At 44.7% G+C, this 22690-nt stretch overlaps 1 protein-coding gene and 1 long non-coding RNA gene across 2 annotated transcripts; both read left to right on the top strand.

The window, feature by feature from the left end:
* The first annotated feature begins 416 nt into the window (after positions 1 to 416).
* Positions 417 to 19981, top strand: ZNF594 (zinc finger protein 594). Its single transcript, XM_055579645.1, is given in 6 exon segments — positions 417 to 738; positions 6363 to 7326; positions 7328 to 8023; positions 8025 to 8284; positions 18523 to 18837; positions 19956 to 19981. Coding segments are annotated over 6 exon segments (2583 nt in total).
* On the top strand, positions 14158 to 16757 carry LOC129651336 (uncharacterized). The gene is made up of 2 exons (XR_008714099.1): positions 14158 to 14747; positions 15436 to 16757. It is a non-coding gene; the product is annotated as an uncharacterized LOC129651336 (long non-coding RNA).
* Positions 19982 to 22690: the final 2709 nt, after the last annotated feature.

Genomic DNA, 22690 nt, shown 5'->3' with positions numbered 1-22690 from the left:
TTGCCTGGAAGATCCCATGGACGGAGGAGCCTGGTAGGTTACAGTCCATGGTGTTGCAAAGAGTCGGACACGACTGAGCGACTTCAGTTATTTCAGTTAAAGACAGTATTTAAAATCAGTGAGGAAAAGGAGGGTAATCCATTAAATTGGACTCAGAGAGGTTAGGTAATTTGCCCAAAGTCAAACACCCATAAGTGGTGGGTCAACGATTCTCTCTGATTTTCTAATTATCTTTTTCACTCAGAACTCGACCTGTTAAACATTTCGCTATCCTTTTTAAAATCTCCGTACTGCCAAGGCTTTTTTCTTGTTTTCTGCCAAGCCTTTGACAGGGCAATGCAAATAGAAGGCATCAATGAATCAGACCACAAAGGCACGCAGGGAGAAAAAGATTAAAAATTAAATGTGGTTATCTGATGAGAACGCCCACCCAGACCGACAGGCCGAAAGCAGGCCCGTGGGCGAGTCTAGGACCCCCGGAGGACTTGCGTCTCGGAGGTGGCCTCGCTCGTGTAACGCGGCGCCGGCAGGTGCACCAACCTGCTTGGCGCAGGACCCTCAGGACTCTGCTCGCGGGAGACCGAGCCGACTACACCGAGCCTGCGCAGGGTAGACCCCAGAGCCGGTGGGAGGTGGCCTGGGGGCGGGCCCGCGGATTGGCCGGCACAGCCGGCTGCGGGAAGGTGAACGGCCGCCTGCGGGAGCACGCCGGAAGTGACCGGCCACCGCTGGAGAGGTGTCAGGGGTGGTGGCCCCGCGCCCAAGGGAGGAACAGGGGCTGAGCGCTGGTGGCCGTGGAGGGGGCCCCCTAGGGGTGGCCTGGCGGTGAGACCACGCCGCGATCGCAGAACTGGGGGCCCCAGGAAGAGAGTTAGGGAGCAGATCTTCGGAGTTGGGCGCTGAACTCTCATTTCTCTGTCAGGCGAGTGTATACTCCTCGGTTTTGTCTCATCACAACAAAGATTTGGAGTGGCGGACATTAAAGCCCTCGGAGGGTCATAGCTCTCTGGTCTTGGACAGACCGTGTTATAGCTCTTAGACAAATCAGTGTTACAGCTCCATGTAACAGTGTTACAGCTCTATTTTATTTAGATAATAACAAGAAAATCCATCCTCGAGATGTGAGGGCATGTCAACTCAAAGACACGAAGAGAAGAGCGGTCCAGCGCACCAGGGGGAGAGAGAGAGAGAGCTTAGGCTCCTTTTTTAATATGCCCCTCCCCCGGCCCCCCCTCCCCCCCCCCCCCCCCCCCCCCCCCCCCGCCTCCCCACACACACACACACCAGCCTGCCCTGTGTAAATTGGGTTAGCCAGGAGTGTTGTTTGTTCTACCTGAGGTCCTCACTCCTGTCCTCGGACCTTCCTTTGTTATATTTTCGAGGGCTTCTCTCTTTCTTGTCTTTTAGCCACCGCCATTCTGGACTCCTTCTCCCTAGTCTAACTACCTAACATCACCAAAAAGGGAGAGAGTCTGCAGCTTTCAGGACCTAGGCGCCTTGGCCCTCATTTTGGTCTTGGCACGCCCCGCCCATCTCCAACTCCCCTCCTCCGCTGTGTCCCCTTTTTACTTTCTGTTCCAGTTCCCTCCTGTGAGTTTTGTAAACCACATCTCTCCCAGGCCCAGAATCAACCCCCAGGCATGAACTGACCTTGCTCCTTATCCAGTGCTGTGCCAAGCGCGTTTGTAGATGTAACTTCAAGTACAAGATTGGGTTTCTACTCTCCAGGAATAACGAACAGCCCCGTTGGGAAGACTAGACTGAACCACAGGAATGAACTGTATGGTTCAGACACGTTTTAATACCTGATCTAAAATGTTCATACTGTTGGAGCTCAGAGAGGGAGGGACTTGGGCTGGTCTCTTCTTTGTGAAGATCTGTATATTTTTTTTGGTATAGCTTCAAAAGTCATTTTCTTTGGGAAGCCTCCCAGGATTGCCCTCTCCCACTTTAAACTGTTCATCTTTTCTAGCTTGTTTAGTTAAACAAGGGTCTGTTTCACAAGCACTTACTACCTGGTTTCGTGTCTTAAGTCTTCCAGGCCCCTAGGCAGGGACTCTTGTCTTATGTAGTAGTGAAGTTGCTCAGTTGTGTCCGACTCTTAGCGATCCCGTGCACTGTAGCCTACCAGGGTCCTCCATCCATGGAATTTTCCAGGCAAGAGTACTGGAGTAGGTTGCCATTTTCTTCTCCAGGGGATCTTCCCGACCCAGGGATCAAACCCAGGTCTCCCGCATTGCAGGCAGATGCTTTACTGTCTGAGCTACCAGGGAAGCCCCTCTTGTTTTGTGTAGCATCATCTAATGCATGAATAAGAATTTATTTTTATTTTTTTTTAAAGAATAAGAATTTAAAGGATTGAAATAATAATAATAAGGATTGAAATAGTAGAAGGTACTAACTAAGGTGAGCCTGAAACAGTGGAAGGTATTTGTGAAAGTCAGAGATAGTAAAAGTTTGGCCAGATTACTTTGTAGACACATTTTACATGCCCCCCCACCCCCACCCCGCCGCCCCAGCCTCACCCTGCAGCTTGTGGGGATCTTGGTTTCTGATCAGGGATTGAACTCCAGCCATAGCAGTGGAAGTGCCAAGTCCTAACCACTGGACCATCAGGGAGTTCCCTCTAGACAAATTTTCTTGACTCATGCTGTTCGTTTTTACTTGAACTGGTGGCCAATATTTTAAAGTCAGGAAATTTCTTTCACATCTACTCACTCAAAAGTCTGGGGTTTTAGCATCTCTTGGAAAATCAGAAGATGTGGCCAAACAGGACCCACATGTCTGCATGGTATAATTAGCAGGAATTGAGTAGCAGTTCCCTCCTTTAGACTCAGTATAAGATTCTCAGATACCCAGTCCCCACTAATCATTGTCTCCCAGACATTGAAGCAAAGTACCAGCTGTCATTTACCACCTAGTTTTTGTTACTCGTTCTGATGAACTGCCTGGCCTTTTGCCGCATTTGATCTTGATGTAGATGAAGGAGAGTAGGAAGGAGCACAAGTAGGAGAGTCATGGGCAAAGGGACAGAATGGGAAGAAGCCTACTATATGGGAATGTTAGGGAGGATTCGAGAGCATAGGTTCACTCTTAGAGAATCATAGAGCGGGGCTATTGCTAGGGGTTAAATTGTACCCCCCAAAAGGATATGTTGAGGTCTTAGCCCCTCATGCCTCAGAAGGTGACCTTATTTGGAAACAGGGTCATTGCAGATTGTAGCTGGGTAAGACGAGAATGGGCCCCTACTTCAATATGACCAGTGTCCTTATAAGAAGATGGCCAAATGAAGAGACACAATGCCATGTGAAGATGGAGGCATATGCTGGAGTACTGCATCTGCAAAGCAAGGAACAAAAGGATTTCCTGCTGTCACCAGAAGCTAGGAGAGAGACCTGGACCAGTTACCCTTAGGAGCCTTCAGGAGGAAGCCACCCAGGCAACACCTTCCTTTCAGACTTCTAACTTCCAGAACTGTGAGAGAATAAATGCCTGTTGTTTTAAGTCACCTGGTTCATGGGACTTTGTCATGGCAGCCCTAGGATATAATCCAGCTCTGTGAGTCAACGAGAAGCTTTTATTTCCTTTAATGGGTAATAGGAGAAATCATGATAGATTTTTGCTCATTGGTGTAAGCCATGCCTTAGAAAATTATTTCATTTGACAGTGTTCTTAGCACTGATTGGAGCCAGAAAACATGTTTAGAGATTTTACAAGAATCCAAGCATGGAGTGAGAACATTTTGAGTTAGATGGAGTTGGAGCAGTTTTCAGACTTAGGTAAAATATACAGACAGAAGGGATAGAGAAGGAGAAGTACACAATGACTACACCAGTGCTTCTCAGATTGTAGCAAAGCTAAGGAATCACCTGCAGCGTGAGCTGGGTGAGCACAGATTGCTGGGCCCCTCCCCAACAGACTGATCCAGTGGGTCTTGGCGATGCTTCAGAATTTGCATTTTACTAAGCTCCTGGGTGAGGCTGATGTTGCTGCTATATGGATCACGTTTTTGGTAAACTACTGTGTTTCTGGCTTAGAAAAGTACAAGCCCCACTAGGGGCTTCTTCACCAGAGTATCCCAGGACCTAAAACAGTGACTGGACACTGTAGGCTCACTGTAGGCACATTAAATATTTGTTCAATAAAAAGTAGTCATTTGGGCAGAAACAGCTGTAAGAAGGGGGAATACATTTAGAAGCAAGATGATGAGTTCATTTTTATGCATTTGATTCTTCTTGACTGTCAGTAAGACATTAGACTGGAGATGAATTGTGAATATAGGCTACAGTGTAAGTGAGGAGTTCGAGTTTTAGATTTATGATTCATTTTGGACAAAGGTGATCACTGAAGCCAGAGTTGATATGGTCATTGAGATACAGAATATAAAAGGAGAGGACTAGGAGCTGAGCTTTAGTAACACTAACATTTAATGGCTGGAAAAGCTGAAAGGGTAAAGACAATGAAAAAGTAAAGTGGGTGGAGTGTTGTGCATTATGGAAGCCGATAGAGACAAGAATTTCAGGAATTATTTAGTCAAGGGGAGGGAGGAAGAGAGATAACCTGCTGCTGCTGCTGCTGCTAAGTCACTTCAGTTGTGTCCAACTCTGTGCGACCCCATAGATGGCAGCCCACCAGGCTCCCCCATCCCTGGGATTCTCCAGGCAAGAACACTGGAGTGGGTTGCCATTTCCTTCTCCAATGCATGAAAGTGAAAAGTGAAAGTGAAGTCGCTCAGTCGTGTCCAACTCTTCGAGACCCCATGGACTGCAGCCTACCAGGCTCCTCCATCCATGGGATTTTCCAGGCAAGAGTACTGGAGTGGGGTGCCATTGCCTTCTGCGGAGAGATAACCTACTATTCACTTATTCAATGATTTTTTAATTGAGCACCCACTATGGTCCAGGTAGTGGTCCAACACTGCACAAAATAAAGACCCCTACCCCCATGGAGCTTACACTCTTGGGAGGCTTACACTGTAGTAATGTGTGGCTTTCTGTACATTGGGGTGGGTTTTTTGGTTTTTACTATGCCGTGCAGCTTACAGGATCTTAGTTCCTCAACCAGGCCACAGCTGTGAAAGTGCCAAGTCCTAACCACTGGACCATCAAGGAATTCCCAGGGTGGTTCTGTTTGTTTGTTTTTAATGTGTACAATAACACTTTGGAATAAGTGATATTTCTGTTTTACATTTGCAGAAATGATGGTTGGGGGAGATGAAGAAGCTGGGACTCTAACTTGACTCTGCTGGCTTCTAAGCCCTGTTCTTTTCAGAACCCTAAGCTGCCTCTAAGCTGTAATCACTAGGGTCACTTTTCTGCTTTAGATACTACTTATATACTGATGATTCCAAAATCTGTGTGTCCATTCTAGATTTTCCTCCTGGGTTCCTGACCTGCTGATCCATCAGCTTCTCAGAAGTTTCCTCCTGGATGCCTCACAGTTAAGTCAAATATGACATGTCTGAAGTGGAATTCACCAGCTCCTCCCCCTCACCCCCACTTTTTCACTCCCACTACCCAGCCTTTTTTTTATGTAACTTTAAACTTTTTATTTTATATTGGGGTATAGCCGATTAACAATGCTCTGGTAGTTTCATGTGAACAGCAAAGGGAGTGAGCCATATATATACATCTATCCATTCTCCCCCAAAGGCCTCTTCAATCCAGCCTGGCACGTAACACTGAGCAGAGTTCCATGTGCTATACAATAGGTCTTTGTTGATTATCCATTTTAAATATAGCAGTGTTAGTGTACCAGTTCTTAATTTATCATATCTCGACTCCAAATCTACCCTTCTTTGCTTTGCTTATGTTACTAGATCTGAACCATCTCCTTTGCCAGCTGGTACAAGACTTATATTTTGTCAACAGAGGTTGCTGGAGGGAAATGCAAGGCCATAGGAAAAAGAAGGAACTTCTTTTGCTGGTGCTGGTGTGCTGTTTATTTATTGGTGTGGTTGCCAACAGATCAGCTAGGGTGAGTGGCACTCACCCTAGTGATTGCTTCTTGTGAACCCATTCTGGCCTGGACACAGGGCCCAGCAGGTTCCTACCCCATCAAACAGGCCACTTAGAGCTCCAGACTGCCCACCTCCTCTGGTGAATTCCTCCACCACCCTGAAGGCCACTCCTACACACCAGCTCCAGCCTGCACCCCAGTAGGTTTCTTCTCCATCAATAGAGTGTGTGTTCCTGTGATAGCCACAATCCCTCTGAAAAATGTCTAAATCTCAGTGCCAGCAGGGAAGAGTCTTCTTCTAAGTTCCTTGTTCTTCCCTCTACCTCCCTCTAAGACTTTCTGGTGTAGGAAAGAGGTGAAATTTGTATTTTAGGAATTATAGAATGGTCTGCTTATCATTTCAGATTCTGAGACCAGGAGTAAGATAAAAGATTGGAAGTCAAAGATGGAAATTTCAGAAGAAAAAGATTCAGCAAGAGCTGTATCAGAAAGACTCCAAAGACAGATATCCCAGGAGTGTGGGTTATTTGAAACTGATGATCCTGAGGACAGGTTATTGAGGTATTGGATAAGCTCCTTAGATGATTCAGTGAGACATCTCTCTTCCCAAGAGAGAGGTATCCGGGAAGTGAATATGATCCCCAAAAAAACGATTGCAGGAGAGAGAGGCCATGGATGTAAGGAAAGAGAAAAAATCCTTTCTGCAGGAGAAAGATCCCACAGATATGAAGTCTGTGGTCAGAGCTTCAAACAGAAGTCAGAAATAACTGAACATCAGAAAATTGATAATGTAAAGAAAACCTATGAATGTAAGGAATGTGGAAAAACTTTCAATCGAAGCTCAAACCTGATTATACATCAGAGAATTCATACAGGAAAGAAACCATATGTATGTAGTGAATGTGGAAAAAACTTTAATCAAAGTTCAAATCTTATTATACATTAGAGAATTCATACAGAAAAGAAACCTCATATATGTCATGAATAGGGAAAAGACTTCAATCAGAGCTCCAACCTGGTTTGACATAAGAGAATTCATAATGGTGAGAATCCCTATGAATGTAAAGAGTGTGGGAAGGCCTTCAAGGGGAGCTCGAACCTTGTCCTGCATCAGAGAATTCACACTGAAGAGAAGCCATATGTATGCAATGAATGTGGGAAGGCCTTCAATCAAAGCTCAGATCTTATTATTCATCACAGAACTCACACTGGAGAGAAACCCTATGAATGTTATGAATGTGGACAGACTTTCAGTCAAAGCTCACACCTGGTCACACATCAGAGAATTCATACTGGAGAGAAAGGCTTCAAGGGCAGCAACTGTGAAAAGACCTTCAGGCAGTGCTCCCACCTCACTGAACACCAGAGACCACAGTGGGGAGAGACCCCATGAATGTTGCAAATGTGGGAAATCCTTCAGTGGACACACGGCCTTTCTGAAACATCAGAGGCTACACACTGGCAAGGAACTTGAATGTGAAAAAGCCTGTACTTCTGACTTGGATCTTATCCAACAACAGAGAATACACAGGGAAGAAAAATCTTATGAATGTACTAAGTGTGGAAAATATTTCCAGGGAAGTTCAGATCTAATTCGGCATTGGATAACTCACACTGGAGAGAAACCCTATGAATGCAGTGAATGTGGGAAAGCTTTTGGCCAGAGGTTGCACCTTATGACACATCAGAAAAGTCACACTGGAGAGAAACCCTATCAGCGCAATGAGTGTGCAAAAGCCTTCCGGCAACGTTCGCTCCTCATCCAGCATCACAGAATCCACAGTGGCGAGAAACCTTGTGAATGCAAGGAATGCAGAAAAGCCTTCATCTGGCGCACAGCTTTTCTCAAGCATCAGAGACTTCATACTGGAGAGAAACTTAAGGAAGTTGGGAAAACATTCAGCAAGGAAAAATTGCTTAGAGAAGAGCAAAGAATTCACCAAGAAGGGAAAGCTTATCAGTGCAGTCAGTGTGGTAGAACTTTTCGGGGCAGCTCAGACCTCACCCGACATCAGGTAACTCACTCAGGAGAGAAACCCCATGAATGTAAGGAATGTGGGAAAACTCAATCAGAGCTCAGACCTTATGAAACATCAGAGAATACATAGTGGAGAAAAACCTTATGTGTGCAATAAATGTGGGAAATCTTTTAGGGACAGCTCAGATCTCATTAAACACCACTGTGTTCACACTGGCGAGAAACCCTATGAATGCTCTGAGTGTGAGAAGGCCTTCTGCCAGAACTCACACCTTGTTAGTCACCAGAGAATTCACACTGGAGAGAAAGCCTTTGAATGTAGCCACTGTGGGAAGGCCTTCAGCAGGCACACAGCTTTTCTTAAACATCAGAAACTTCACACTGGAAAGGAGCTTGGGGAACACAAGAGAGTCCTTAAATATGACTTACTCTAATAGGAAACAGAAACCTAATGAATGTAGAAAAAGCTTGATGGAGACCACGTCTTATTACACAGTAAAGGGTTTTTATTGCTGAAAACCATTTGAAAGTAGGAAAACATTTGAAGAGCCCTAATGATGGAAAACATGTAAGTGTAATGTGGGCAAGCTCTTGGACATAATCACCTTTTCTCTGCTTCATATCTGAAACTGGCATATGATCCAGAGGATACAATTACTTGAGAATGTTTCAGAGGACTTCCATTGTTGTTAACATCAATAGAAATCACTTTGCCAACAACCCCCGAACTAACTTCTTCATGGAAGGAGCCATTTCAGTCTTGACTATCTAGTCTAGTGACAAGTATAAATCTGCTTTAAGTACTTTAGGGTGATTAAATCTCTCTGGAATGAGTTCTTCCTGTTAGATATGTATTTTATACATATTCCCCTTTTATCTCCTTGTAAAATATGCTTATGCATATGTGATAATACTAATTAGAATGAACCATTAATTGAGAGGAAACAAAAACTAATAGAAATGACTCGACAACAGGAAAGCTGAAGGCCAGGATACAAGAGCCAAGTGAAGTGTTCCCCAGAGAAAGAATGATAATGACTAGTATCAGGAAATAAAAGAGCAAAGGAAAGGACAGTGGATGTTGGAAATAGGACTAGACTGAGTGCCAGGGCAGAGCATTTAGGTGACCTGAATTGGTAGGAATTAAAGCAACAACTTTGAAAGGTGAAGTGATTAGAGGAAAGTGGTTTTGTCTTGAACCAGAGCTTTGTAATTATTTGAGAATTGGAGACTTTAAGCAGAACTCTGAAAGAGATTAGTCATCTTTAATCTGATAACTGATATTGGTAATTAGGCCCTGTTTATCTGTGCAGTCAAACACAATTGTCAAATATTTCTTATACCATGAACTACTGGTAGATTGAATATGAAATTACATGTATCAGCAGACAAGAAAGTTACCAAATGGGACACTGTAAGGTGAGAATTTCAACCTATATCTTTCCTCAGTGGGAATAGTTTGTGAGATGCACAGAGGGGATCAGTGGTTCTCAACCAGGGTGATTTTTGCTTCCCAGAGGGCATTTGGCAATGTCCCAGAGACATTGTGGTTGTCACAACTGGGAAGAAAATATTGGCATCTAAAAAGCAGTAATGTTGCTAAATATCTTACAATACATAGCTCACTCTACCCCCAAAAAAGAATTATCTGACCCTAAGTGTCAACAGCGCCCTGGATGAGAAGCCCTGCCCTTGGATATTTATAACACCAGTCACCAGGGGCCATTTAAGGAAGCATTTTAGTGTGATATGGGTAGTGGCAGTGCATCCCAATAGGAACCCAGAGTCTGATAGAAAACTAGTTTGATGAACTATTTCAGGAGAAGCAGTATGGTGTAATGGAGGGGACGCAGATGTGGGTTTGAATCCCAGTAGGACATGTTGGCCTCAGGATCTGGAACAAATTATGTAACACTTCTGATCCTTATTTTCCTCACTAATAAAATGGTGATAAAATAATCTACCTCCTGGTGTAACTGTGAGCTTTAAATGAGAAAACTGAAATCTACTGTTGACACACAGAAGGGCATCTTGAGCTTTAACCATTTTAAAACAAAAGATGAAGTATTTACACGCAAAATAAAAGATGTGTAAGAATACAGTGCTGTGTTGTGGCTGGTGTAAAAAAGAAGGATCTCTTAAAGTTCAAAGCACTGGGGGCTAGGGCTCCTCCACAAGCGCATCCTGAACAGTAGTGGGATGTCTTCAAGTGGAGAAGCCCATCCACACCATCCCTGAAAGCTGGCTACTGGGGAATCCCCTGGAAGTCCAGTGGTTAGGACTCGGTTCTTTCACTGCTTTGGGCTCGGGTTCAGTCCCTGATCCTCACAAGCCACATGGTGCAGCCAAAAACTCTCTTCTTCACGCCATTGAGGACCCTCTCCCAACACACTATCAAGTCTACCAAACACATTAGTGACATTGGTCACTAAATCTACTCCTTATTTGGCTTCTTTTCTTCAACTCATTTCCTCACTGAAGCAGGATGGGTTTGAATGTAGCAGTTGATGTTTAAAATAGAGCAGGTAATATGTTGATGTCTCTTGGCTGCAGCTACAGTACAAGTCATTTCTCATTTCAGTTTCTGAATCTCTGATGAAATAAAGATTTGGAAGAACTTTCTTCCTATGTCTGAAGTTGAGAAGATTAGAAGACCTAAAATTCTGGTCAGCCATGTACATGAGTTAAGCCTATTGTGAAGAAGACCTTAAGCAACTGGGGACAAATTTGGAAGGACTGGCTTGTCTGTCTCTGGAGTTTTGTTAGAATCTTGGGTATAATGATTTCTCCTGATTACCTCTGAAGGGTATCCATGCATTTTTTGGATGTGTGATCAAGGAGACTGTACCCGCCCCCAATGTGTTTTCTTTCCTTTTAGCATAAAGAATCTCTGGATCAAATCTGGCAGCACCTTGAGATCCTGAGGGTGAAAGTGAACAAGTCTTCTCTGAGCCTTGGTCTTCCACTACTGTTCTAGTTGTCTTGGAACTGTTCACCTTTTTAATCCATCATGTACACCAGTGCTTGGTTTTCTTCAAATACTGTTTTTATCATCTCACACACAAACAAATGCAAACTCACATTCAAAAAGGATCCAGGGGCTGCCCATTTTACTAAAGTTTAAAGTTCTTGGCTTGGCATTTAATATGCTCTCTCATACTGACTTGTCTTTCACTTCATGAAAGCTTCCAGTTTGAGGCCTGGTCTAATTACTGTCCCTAAACCGCTAACAGCTAATGCATTGTCCTAACTCTTATCTCAGGTTGCCTTGATCCCCTGCAGCTTTCAGAGTCCCTATCACTTAAAATAACCCTTTTCTTTAAACATGAACATGTCTGACAAGTTCTGATGAACACACACTCAATTCTTTAAAGAAAAATGCCTTGGCACTTTTTTCCCCACATTGTTTATTGTAAGCAAAATTCAAGCACTGAAGCATGGTTTGTTTGAATGAACAAACCAAAGTCCTTTGTTTCTCTGGCCTCAGAGCTTACAAGAAGCCATTATTACACTGTAAATCTTTTATGTATATTCTCTTGTTTTCTTTATACTTCCTACACATTTAGCTTTTTGAAAGCAGAGAGCTATGTTTTTGTATCCCCTCACCTGTAGCCCAGACCTAGATTTACATAAATAATTTTTTTCAATAAATGTTTGAATGAACATGCATGTTTATAATTTTCTAGTTTTGTGTTGGTTGTTGAAAACTATAGTCATCACAAGAGCATAGTATGTGTAATTTCCTTTCTTTTCTTTCCACTCTAGATACAGCCATAAACTAGTCAGTATAGAAAAAATTCAGGTTAAATTATATTTTGCTTGGTCAAAGTATCTGTTTTGAATTGGTGACTGGTTTCTAGTTAAGTGTTTTGGGGGGAGGGGAAGGTGGCAGGTTTGGCCACACCTCACTGGGCTTGTGGAATCTTAGTACCCCTACCAGGGATGGCACTCGGTCCAGGCAGTGAAAGCACCAGAGTCCTAACCATTGGACCACCAGGGAATTCCCCCTAGTTAAGTATTTTATTGATTCCCATTTGAAATGTTGTTTGCCAGAAAATGGTACTTTATGTTATTTCTAAAAGTAATTGCTCTCTAGCATTTTTCTGAGATCTTATACCCCCAGAATCGGGTTGTTTTATATACATCTGGCTGGTGCACACAATTTTGGTAATTTATATTTTGCTAAAAGATATTTTCATCTAGATTTTTCAATATCCTACCCTAAAGCTGAGTGAAATGGTCTCTATTTTCATCTCTTCTGGTTCTGTTGTTATGTTTTATTTCTCATTCCAATTCTTAATTTTTCTTGTTCTTAATCAGGCTCTAAACAAGTTTATCTATTTTGCTGCTTTTTTCAAGGAAATTAACATTTGAATTTATCCCTTCTACTATTTTTAAATTTGTTTTTTATCTTTACTGATTCACTCTTCTTTGCTTCTTTAGCTTTATTTCACTATGCTTTTAAAGTTTCTTAAGGTTAGTTTTAAATTGTTTTATATCGTTTTTCATTAACAGGGGATGTAGTTGTTGTTATTCTTCAGTTGTGTCCAACTCTTTGCAACCCTATGGACTGCAGCAAGCCAGGCTTCCCTGTCCTTCATTATCTCCCAGAGCTTGCTCAAACTCATGTCCATTGAGTCGATTATGCCATCCAACCATCTCGTCCTCTGTCATCCCCTTCTACTTCCAGCCTTCAATCTTTCCCAGTGTCAGAGTCTTTTCTAGTGAGTCGGCTCTTCACATCAGGTGACCAAAGTATTGGAGCTTCAGCATCAGTTCTTCAGTGAATATTCAGGACTGATTTCCTTTAGGATTGACTGGTTTGATCTCCTTGCTGTCCAAGGGACTGTCAAGAGTCTCCTCCAACACCACAGTTCAAAAGCATCAGTTCTTCGGTGCTCAGCCTTCTTTATGGTCCAACTCTCACATCCATACGTGACCACTGGATAAACCATAGTTTTGACTAGATGGACCTTTGTTGGCAAAGTGATGTCTCTGCTTTTTAATACTCTGTCTAGGTTGGTCATAGCTTTTCTTCCAAGGAACAAGTGTCTTTTAATTTCATGGCTGCAGTCACCATCTACAGTGATTTTATGGTGTACATTTTCAAGTATGCCTGTTGCTAAGTCCCATAGATTTTACCATGAAGCATTCTCTTTATTGCCTTATAAGTGCTTTGTAATTTTGCTTTTGATTTCCTTTTTTGATCCAGTTGGATTCTTTTCTTTCTAGGATTCATACTATTTTGCTCATTCTGTTTTTTGCCATGTTAATTTGGATGCTCTACTGTTCTTTTCCATTCTCATAATGGTTACCTTTCCTTCCCGAGAACTCATAATCAGACACATGTTTGTTATTATTGGGAAAGCAGATAGCAGTAATTTCCTCTATCAACAAGTCCTTTTCCCCCACCCCAATTAACTACATCCTTAGATTTCATTTTTCTTCTCACCAGAAATTGTTTTTATTTACTGATGGACATGCATAGGCCTTTTCAAACTGTTCATGGGGCGACAAACCTAGACAGCATATTAAATAGTGGAGACATCACTTTGCCGACAAAGGTCTGTATAGTCAAAGCTATGGTTTTTCCAGTGGTCATGTATGGATGTGAGAGTTGGACCACAAAGAAGGCTGAGCGCTGAAGAACTGATGTTTTTGAACTGTGGTATTGGAGAAGGCTCTTGAGAGTCCCTTGGACAGCAAGGAGATCAAACCAGATTGATCCTAAAGGAAATCAACCCTGAATATTCACTGAAGGACTGATGCTGAAGCTGAAGCTCCAATACTTTGGCCACTTGATGCGAAGAGCCAACTCATTGGAAAAGACCCTTATGCTGGGAAAGATCGAAGGCAAAAGGAGAAGAGGGTGACAGAGGATGAGATAGGTAGATGGCATCATCGACTCATCAGTGGACATGAGTTTGAGCAAACTCTGGGAGATAGTGAAGGACAGGGAAGCCCGGCATGCTGCAGTCCATGGGATCGCAAGAAGTCGGACAGGACTGAGCAACTGAACAACACCACCACTTTCTCCTTAAGGGTAACTTCTTTCTCCGGCTGTGGCCCTCTAATCAGGTCTGGGAAGATGTAAGTGGAAAACATAAGGTAGAGGAGGAAAGGCTGCAAAGAGGCCACGCACAGGGTAGAACTTGCCGGCCATTTCTATCAGCTTGGGCAGGACCCTGGATGCACAACTGAACAGAGAAGCAAGGCACGCCAATCTTTAGGTAAAAAGTTCGGCCCACACCTGCCCCACCCACTGCAGGACTGCAATTCCCAGAGCCCTCCGCGACAGGGGAGGCCTTGGGTGCGCAGGCTCACACCTGCCCTCCCTGGTTAGCTGGAAGCGCGAGCTGCTCAAAAGTAGCTAGGTGTAAGCTCTGAGTCCTCTAAGGTGAAGCTTGGCGGAGGCCCTCAGGGTGTCGCCCGCTGGCCCGCTGTGCTGTAGCCGGTCTAGGAAGGCAGCGGCTGTTGCCGCAGTGAACACACCCCGCGGGCAGCCCTTTGAGGAGCCGAGGACAGATTACACGCCTTTGCACGGAAAGGAGTCCAGATCCCCACGGTTCATGGAGGGCAGGGGCTGGCCCGGTGCCCCTCTTCTCTGGAGATTCCAGGGCTTAAAGTGAAGGATGGGGAATTATAACTGGCCAGGCGATCCGGCGGACCCCGTACCCAGTGCCGTGCGCAGGAATTCAACTGGGAACTGGCCACCGGGACATCACCCTGAGACACAGGCTTCCGCGCTCGTCTTCTGCGCCTCCCTCGTCCGTAGCCAGTGGCCCGTTTGTGTGCCTTTAATGGCCTCTGGGTGCGTTCCACTGCTTTCCCTTTAGATTTTCCTGACGCTGGACACCTTACTGAGACCAAGTCTTGCCCAATAGCTGCCCCTTAACAGGACCCTGCTACAGATCCTGGGCGTTTGAATAAGATTGCCTTAGAGGAAATTTAAACTGTTCTTTTGTTGTGGCCACTACTGAAATTTTAGGAAGAGTGAAGGAGCCATCTGGCAGGAGGCTTCACTCCAACACCTCTGAGAGTCAATAGTTGAAAACAGGCAAGTCACCTTGCCCTGAAAGTTGCTCAGCTCCGAGCTCTGGAAATTTGGCTTTTGCTTCAAGCTTGTTTCTTCCCATGAGATTCCAGAACACTCCCCTCTCCCCAACCCCTCGTGCTGTTTTCTCCTACTATAGCCTTTATCAAGTTGTAATATGTAGTGTAAAAAACACTTTATGTATCTGTCTACCAGACTTTCTCAAAGGTAGTGACACTGGAATAGGAATCTGAGGAGGGATGGAGAAGGAAAGATTAAAGGATATAGTACAGGGTTTGGTTCTTGGTAGATGCTGAGTGTGTATTTAATGGAAAAAAAAAAAAAAAGTTCTGCTTATATGACAGCGTGCCCCTGAAAGACTCTGGTTGGTATGGTTCTTCTCCAGAGCCAATCCAAGCTAGGATGGCTGTATCACTAACAGCAGCTAAAACTCTGGCCCTTCTAGGTATACACAGGATCAAGAAAAGGTTATGATGATGGAGCCAAAGGAAGAGGAACAGACTTGGGAATGTGAAAATAGACTACATGGGATCCACTCTCCCAGTCAAGAGATCTTCCGCCAGCGCTTCAGGCAGCTCTGTTACCAAGAGACTCCTGGTGCCCGGGAGGTCCTGAGCTGACTAAGGGTCCTCTGCTGTGAGAGGCTGAGGTCCAAGAGTCACAGCAAGGAGCAGATCCTAGAGTTACTGGTACTGGAACAATTCCTGACCATCCTGCCCAAGGAGCTCCAATCCTGGGTGTGGGGACATCACCCTAAGAGTGGAGACAAGGCTGTGACTGTGCTGGAGGACTTAGAGAAAGAACTCAATGAACCAGGGCCCTAGGTGGAAAGGGGAACATACAATTTGTGGGAACCAGATCAATGACCTTCCAGTCTGAAAGAGGGGCAGTAGTAGGGGGAGTTGCCAAGTTCAAAACTGTTTGGAGCCAAGTAGAACATTGAGTGTATGTTTCTGTCTTTTCTGCCTTCAAGCCCTGAATGAGACTCTAGCTCCTCTTCCTGCCTCTGTGCTGTGAGGAGGCTCTCTAAAGTCTCCTTGAAAGCTTTGGTCCCACAGAAACCAAGTGGTACCTGATCACCCCCAGGTCCCAGGTCTTGCGTGTGGACCTGCATGGGAAGAGCAATGGGAGAAGGCAGCTCTGCGAGCAGCCCAGGAGAAACCAAGCTTCCAGCTGCAGACTATGGAGCCCTGGCCCTTCCCAGAGAGTGTTGAGTAGCAGGATTCTGTGGGAAGGGAGGGAAGGAGGAGGGAGTATAAAGGGCACAGAGCAGGTGCTCAGAAGCTGTCATCATCCTGGACTTACTGTTCTTATCACTTAGGTGAGAGATGCATCACCCACAAAATTAGGAGAGAGACGCATGACCCACAGAATTAGGAATAATGATAACCTACTTTATGTAGTAGCTCTAAGGATTAAATTTCTAGCGTATCTGGCTATAAAACCTCACCAGCATCTCTTGGTTTAGAGAGCCCTCAGTGTGTGCATGCTCAGTCGTGTCTGACTCTTTGTGACCCTATGGACTCCAGCCCACCAGGCTCCTCTGTCCATGGGATTTTCCAAGCAAGAATACTGGAGTGGGTTTCCATCTCCTTTTCTAGAGGTCTTCCCAACCCAAGGATCAAACCTGCATCTCCCATATCTCCAGCACTGCAGGTTGATTCTTTACCGCTGAGCCATGGGGGAAGCCCTGAGAGCCCTGAAGGAGGACCAGAAAATACTTCATTCACTTTTAGCCTCATAATTTTCACTGCCCTGAGCTACAGGCCAGCTTGAAAATCTTTTCTCTTTGAACTTTTTCATGGCTTCCAAAACACACTTTGTAATCTGTAAGGCATTCCATGTGAGACACAGCCTGTCGTTACCTTTCTCTACCACCTACTCCCCATCTAAAAGCCCCATGTGAAACTCTCTTTTATCTATACTTCTGCCCTTCAGATTTACCACAACAACTTCCTCCCCAGCTTTCATCCATTCCCATAAAGATCCTCTCCTCTCTGTCTATGGCTGACCCTAGACTGAGAGCCTCAGGATCGTGCACTGTCCTTGCAGAGCACTGTATAACCTCATGAACCATTGGAATGTGACATGAGTATGTTGCTTATCAAGAGGATTCTATTTAACACTTGGTTTTACACCATAACTCCACCACCACAAGACAGAAGCATCTGAAAATTCAAATTCTTATTAGCAATAAAACAAGAAAAACAAAAAACAGAGATTAACTTAGTGTCTATTCAAAAAGTATGTTTTTACTTCCCAGCACTTCCTTCCCTTTCTTGCAGAGTTTTCCTTGTCTCCTTCACCTCTGTTTCATAAGTCTCTCTTCAAAGCTAACTATTGTTTGATTTTTTTTTCCTAGTAAGCATGTTTCATATTTCCTTAACCACAAGCATTTAACCTGGAAAAAAGTATGTATTTTTAAAGTTTGGCATTACCTTATAGCCATTGCTGTTTGTCCTTTGTAGATTATAGAAAGCATTACAGACAATTAAAACCACAAAGTGTTACAGACCTTTTAAAGAGGAAAGGGCAAAGCATTTGTCTTTTCTTTTTTTAAAGAGCAGGTCAAAGGGAAAGGCCAAGAGCACCAAGCAGGCAGTTATCCCTTCAGTAAAGAGCCAGCTGGTTGGGGGCCTATTTCTGTGACTACAGATTGGAGGAGCAAGGGTTGACTGGGAAGAGGTGAAGATCACAAAGTCAGAGGGGCAGGGTCTTTGCACCTTTAGGAACATCCTTTTCCATCACCCTGTGATTCTCATTTTTCCTTTTCTACACAACATCAGTTAACCACTCCCCAGTTTCTTGAAAATATTAACTTTTTCTCATATTTTTAAAGAGTAAATAAATCCTAAAAAGAAGATCCTGCCTTGAAATTTATTTTATTTTTCAAATAACATTTTTTCAGTGTTCCATAAATTAAAAAATTATCAAAAAAAAAAAAAAAAGCAGATGAGGAGGGATGAGAAAAAAAGGAAAAGCTTCCTGTACACAGTCCCATTACCAAGAGATGACCTCATATGTAAGTGACTGTCCTTCTGAATTCTGTCGCGTGTATACTGAATATTTTTCAAGCTTTTATTTTCATGCCAGAAATCCTAATCTGAGTGTCATTTCTCTGTACACTCAAAACAGGTGTATCTGCAGTTTCCATCAAACGTTGCAGAAGATGATGCAGAGACCAAGGACAAAGAGTAGTTGCCACAACCACCCATTACTGAAGTGGAATCACAGGTGTTCAGAGAAAAACTCACCACCAGCACCTTTGAAGCTACCTCTGAAGGTGAGGGTCCTTTAGAGCAGCAGCAGAGAAATCTTAAAAGGGAGAGACTGAGGGAGTCCCCCACTCAGGGGAAAAGCTTCAGACAGATGATTGTAACCCATAAGACAACTCCCACAGGGAAGAAAGACCATAAATGCAGTGAATGTAGTAAAGCCTTCATTTATAACTCACACCTTATCATTCACCAGAGAATTCATTCTGGAGAGAAAATCTGTAAGTACAGTGACTGTGGGAAAATATTCAACCAGAGTTCAAACCTCATTCAGCATCAGAGAATTCATACAGGAGAGAAACCCTACAAGTGCTATGCCTGTGGGAAGTCCTTCAGGTGGAGTGCTCATCTTGTTCAGCATCAGAGGATTCATTCAGGGGAGAATCCCTACAAGTGTAATGAATATGGGAAAGCCTTCAGTCAAAGCTCCTATCTAAGTCAGTGTCTGAGAATCCACAGTGGAGAGAAACCTTTCATCTGTAAAGAATGTGGGAAAGCCTACAGATGAAGTTCCAAGCTTATCAGACACCAAAGAGTTCATGCCAGAGAAGAGCCTTCCCCGTGGACTGAGGGTGAGAAAGTCTCCAGGCAGAGTTGTACTTTTGTCTAATCAGTTTTAGGACTAGATTCCATATAAGTTATAAGCTCTTTAAGATGTTTCCTGTGTCTTTCTTGATTTAGGAAAAACCATATCTAGTCCTACTACCTGCAGGCCATCATTTCACACCCTCTGTTTGAGATGACTGTATCAAGTAGCATACCTTTGGCTTTGAGTAACAGCCAACATGCCAACTTCATTAGAGTTATGGGTCTGGCACAGAGCTGCTGTGCAGGTAATGGCCATCCTATATTAGTATTCTTTTGAATGGGTCTTTGGTCCTGGCCCTTCCTCAGCCCCACAGTAATCTGCCTGTTGGGACAGGGTCCCATCTACAACTGTCCAAGCATGAGACAGAAACCACACTTGTTATTTGAGCAGGGCAAGTTTAATATAAAGAAGTATTAACTAGTCAAGGGGAATGATCTATTAAAGGAGATAAAGAGATCTTAAGAATATAGGACCAGCAGCATGGGGAACAGCTATTACCTCTAGAGAGAGCCATACACAAATAGCCCAGGACTCTGGACTGGTGTGGCTGCTCTAGTGGTGTGTGAGAGCTAGTCTGTAGAGGCAGGCAACAGCCAGTTTGCACCTTTTTACCAGCCTGCATTGACGTTGTTGATGGTGGGAGTTCACTGTGGAAGTCAGAGCTTTAAAAAAAAAAAAAAGTTGTTAAATATTGACCAACATGACACTGGCTTGTAAAGTTCATCAAGGTGATACAAGCCAGGGCAGGAAGCCACTGGTTGAGGTACCTGCAAACTCACCAGAGGATGGGTGCCACATGGTAAGGACAAGAAAGGAAAACTACCAGGACCAGAAGCCCCTTCCTCTTTGCTTTGTCCCTCGAGTGCCCTTTAGTGGCAAAGGCCTTCCTGATTCTCTGATACAAGTTTTTATTTCTTTCTCACATAAATGTCCAGACATGAGCTGATGGTCAGCAAACAGCCAAATCCAGCTCGTGACCAGTTTTTTTTTATAGCCCACAGGCTAAGAATCACTTTTATATTTTTAAATGTAAAAAGCAGGGGGGAAAAAAAGAAGTGTGGCTCACAAAGCCTGAAATGTTTACTTCTGGTGCCTTTACAGGAAAAGTTTGCCAAGCCCTGGTCTAAGGGACAACTGAGTTTAGTTTCACTAGATACTTTAAGGACCCAACTTGCTCCTCCATTCCCTAGACTAGGATGGGTTTGCCTGCATGGTTGATGCTGGATCATTACTGTATCCACATTCCAGCTCCTAGGAAGAGTGAAGTAACAGTCTCAAGGACAGGCAGTTTCCTTTTCACCAGGTGTTACAGAAGGTGCCCCAACTGAATCATGGTGAAGATTCAGTTACACTGCCACATCCACCTACCGCTGGAAAACACCTCCAGCTAGGTGACAGTCTGACCAATTAAAACCCAAGGGGAAGGAGTTAACTAATTTAGAAAGACAATGAGCAGTGCTCTACCCCATGGAACATCTCCCCACTTCTGCAACCTGGTGCTGCAGGTTGACTGGGGAAGGAGTGTCCTGGTCCCAGAAATGGCAGAGTAGGATTGGGGAAGCAGAGGATGACTCCCACGTGGGAGTCAAGGGAGTGGAGTGTGGATTACAGTTCTCCTGTGACCAAAGTTTCAGCTCGTTCCCACCACAGCTCAGCTCAGCTCAGAGAATGCTGATGTACCCAGCAGAAGAGTGTTAAAGAAGAGTTTGTCTTCTTTCTTGATGACTTTTTGGGTAATCTTCGGAAGCTGACCCAGACCTTTGCTCACTCCAATGTATAACCACACTTCTTAGCAAAAGGCGTCAAATGATCAACTCTGCAGGCCCCCTGCCCTCATCCCCTCCACATCTGTCTTCTTAGTCCCTCCAGCAGCCTCAGAGGACAGTGCTTTCTTCTTTCTGAAGCCAAACCTGCCTTTTGTACCTTGAGTCTGTCCTTCCCCACTGCCAGTAAGTTAAATTTTAGTAGTTAGTTATTAGATAATTATCTTAATAGGCCTGGTTGTAAGTCGGAAGGCACCTAGGGGACGGCAGGTGAACGTCTGGGAACAGCGTAAGAAATCCCACCTTGAAATGTGAAATATCCTCACGAACGACCTGAGAACGATACTGGCCCAGGTCCCGGGTGGTGGGCGCCCCTGGGCTTGAACTGGGGGGTCAGCGTAGTACAGCGGCCGACGCTCACTCCGGGCCCTCAGATCTCTCGCCCTACTGGTCACCAGCAAAAAGGCAGCTCGGGCCTCGGCCAATCAGCGCCGCGTGCCGCCCGCCCTGCCCGCCAGGTGGCGCACAGAGGAGGGTTGCCCGGCTTCCGAGCGCGGCCCCAGCTGCAGGGCTCGCACCCTGATTCGACACAGCTCCTTCCTCTTCGTTCCGGAGGCAGTGGCGGCCGAGTGCCTTCGGCGACTTCTTAAAAGTTTGGCGGTGCCGGCAAGGTTGAGTCCACCGATAAAATCACTGCCTGCAAAGCGTGGTACAAATAAGTAGAACATCAGCGTTCTCATCGGCGGCACAGCAGGAGAGATGAGAGTCGCGGCCGAGTCCCCATGAGAAGCCTGGAGCTGGAGACAGGGACATGGCAGGGTCGGCCAGGGGCTGGGGAAGGGTGAGCTCACGTCCTGGCTGGCCTCGTCGGCCGCCGCTCCCCAGCTCAGGGAGGAGGCGGGCTTCCTGCTCCATGGGAGAACCGAAGCATTCTCTCCTACTTCCACTCCGCGGCGCTGACCGCTGCTGCAGAGTTCAAGTCTCCACAGCCTCGTGGCACGCAGCCCCCGCGCAGTACACAGGTCCAGTCGTGTCGTAGGCGCTCAGCCTGAGGTTGATGAATGTCCAAGGACCCACGTTATTGAAGCTCCGCCCTCAGGTTATCACCAGAATCGCACCCCACTTTCCACTGGATTTTACTGAGGCTCCAACTCCCGTCCATTTTCAGGGGTTCACCCAAGGGCACAGTCTTGGCATAGCTTCATCTCCAAAGCGGAGGGAATGTGATGAGGTTATTGCGGATTACTTGGTAATTTGTGTTATAAGTAAACGTTTGATTTCAAAACGTGTAAGGGACTGCAGGGGTTCAAAGATGAGTTTCAGATGGTCCATGAATTCCCTGAATTTGCATGCACATTTTTCTAGACAGAATTTTCTGGAGTTTCAAAGATCCCAGACCCAACAACCCGAGGAAGGTGCCTTAGACCAGGAGTCACTTAAAAGAACATGTTAAAACAAAACAATAATAAACACCAGCCCAGAAATCTCAGTAACATTTAAAAATAAAAAGAACCATTCAGATGATGGGGGAGAGGTTGTTTTTATTTTTTTGCCCGCTCAGTTTGTGGGATCTTAGTTCCCCCACCAGGTATTGAACCGTGCCCTCAGGCAGTGAAAGCATGGAGTCCTAACCACTGGACTACCATGGAATTCCAATCCAGAATATCTTACATTAAGTTGTTAATCCTGAAAAACTATATCTATCTATCTAAAGAAAGTAGGTAACATTTGCCCTGTTATGAAAGATAGAGGATCTCACCAAGCAAAGCAGATCAAGGACAGTGAACAGCATTGCAAAAACTGGAAGGTACCTCAGCACATGCTGGTGAAATTTATAGGTTGCATAGTACTAATGTGAACTTTACAGGATGGCAAAAAACTGGCAAAACTTTTTTTTTCCTGCCCTACTAGGCAGGTGGGATCTTAGTTCCTCAACCAGAGATGGAAACTGTGCCCCCTGCAGTACAAGCAAGGAGTCTTAACCACTGGATCACCAGGAAAGCCCCAAAGTCATATTTAGACCATAATGAAACAATGTCTGTTGGAATACACATTAGAAAGGCATCAAATCAA

The sequence above is a fragment of the Bubalus kerabau genome, chromosome 4 (assembly GCF_029407905.1).
Source record: "Bubalus kerabau isolate K-KA32 ecotype Philippines breed swamp buffalo chromosome 4, PCC_UOA_SB_1v2, whole genome shotgun sequence".
Lineage (NCBI taxonomy): Eukaryota > Metazoa > Chordata > Mammalia > Artiodactyla > Bovidae > Bubalus > Bubalus kerabau.
Note: the sequence above shows the minus strand (reverse complement) of the source record. Positions and strands in the feature narration are given on the sequence as shown.